This window comes from Haliaeetus leucocephalus, unplaced genomic scaffold, assembly GCF_000737465.1.
Source record: "Haliaeetus leucocephalus isolate CR32 unplaced genomic scaffold, Haliaeetus_leucocephalus-4.0 Scaffold271, whole genome shotgun sequence".
NCBI lineage: Eukaryota > Metazoa > Chordata > Aves > Accipitriformes > Accipitridae > Haliaeetus > Haliaeetus leucocephalus.
This window is the reverse complement of record NW_010972707.1, coordinates 87,513-88,489: the sequence shown is the minus strand read 5'-3', so window position 1 is coordinate 88,489 and position 977 is coordinate 87,513. Positions and strand designations below refer to the sequence as shown.

At 58.3% G+C, this 977-nt stretch overlaps 1 protein-coding gene across 1 annotated transcript in view; it reads left to right on the top strand.

The window, feature by feature from the left end:
* Positions 1-769: 769 nt before the first annotated feature.
* Positions 770-977, top strand: part of LOC104832922 (chromosome unknown open reading frame, human C8orf82) — a 3,316-nt gene continuing 3,108 nt past the window's right edge. Inside the window, exon 1 of the mRNA XM_010569330.1 lies at positions 770-784. Coding sequence (XP_010567632.1) covers positions 770-784 — 15 coding nt within the window. The remainder of the gene's footprint in view (positions 785-977) is intronic.

The window sequence follows — 977 nt, the reverse complement described above, 5'->3', positions numbered from 1 at the left end:
TATTAAAAAAAAAAATAAAAAATAAAGGGACAAACCCACCCCGGCTGCTGCGAGACCCTCCCCTGAGCGCTGGGGGCTGGGGGGAGCAGGATCCCCCTGTCCCCCCCCCCCGGGGGGGGGGGGGGGGGGTTGGGGGTCCCCCCTGGGCTGCCGAACTCTGTAATTGGGGCGCGTGGACGTATAGAGGCGCCGCCCCGTTGTGTGAATAAAGCTACGTATGGACAGTGCTCTTCGGTGCTGCTCGTTCACTCTGGAGCGGATCAAGGGCTGGGAGGCTGGTTGGAGGGGGGAGATGGGGCACAGAGGCCCTATGGGGTGTGCAGGGGCATATAGGGTCCCACATAAGCTGTATAGGGTCCTATAGAAGCCCCACCCATGCCATATGTCCTCTATAGGGGTGTATATGGTCATGCCCCACCCCCCCCGCCATGCAGGCAGTATAGAGTGTGTATAGGGCTCTCCCGCAAGCAGTATAGGGTATACCAGGCACTATAGGGTGCATGGGACAGTATATATACCCCCCTCCCCTGGGGGTGTATACATACCGCCCAGGGGGGTGTAGGGAAGCAGGCAGGGTGTATAGGAAGAGATGGGGGGGGCAAAGTAGTATATAGGGGTACGTAAAGCTGCATAGGCTGCGGGTAGGATGTATATAGGGGCCTATAAACACCCCCGGGGTACATAAAGCGGCACAGGGATGTATATAGGGGTACATAAAGGTGCCCAGGGTGTGTCGAGGGGAGGGTGTAGGGGGTTTCTATAGGGGAGCATGGGGCAGGGGAGGGTATGAGTGTGTACAGGGAGGGCGTGGGTGTCTATAGGGGTGTATAGGATGAACGGGGGGTGTATAGGGGCACACAGGGGGTGCATGGGTGCCTACAGGGGTGCACGGTTGTATATATAGGGGTGCACGGGTGCCTATAGGGGTGCACGATTGCCTATAGGGGTGCAGGGGTGTATATATAGGGGTGCACGGG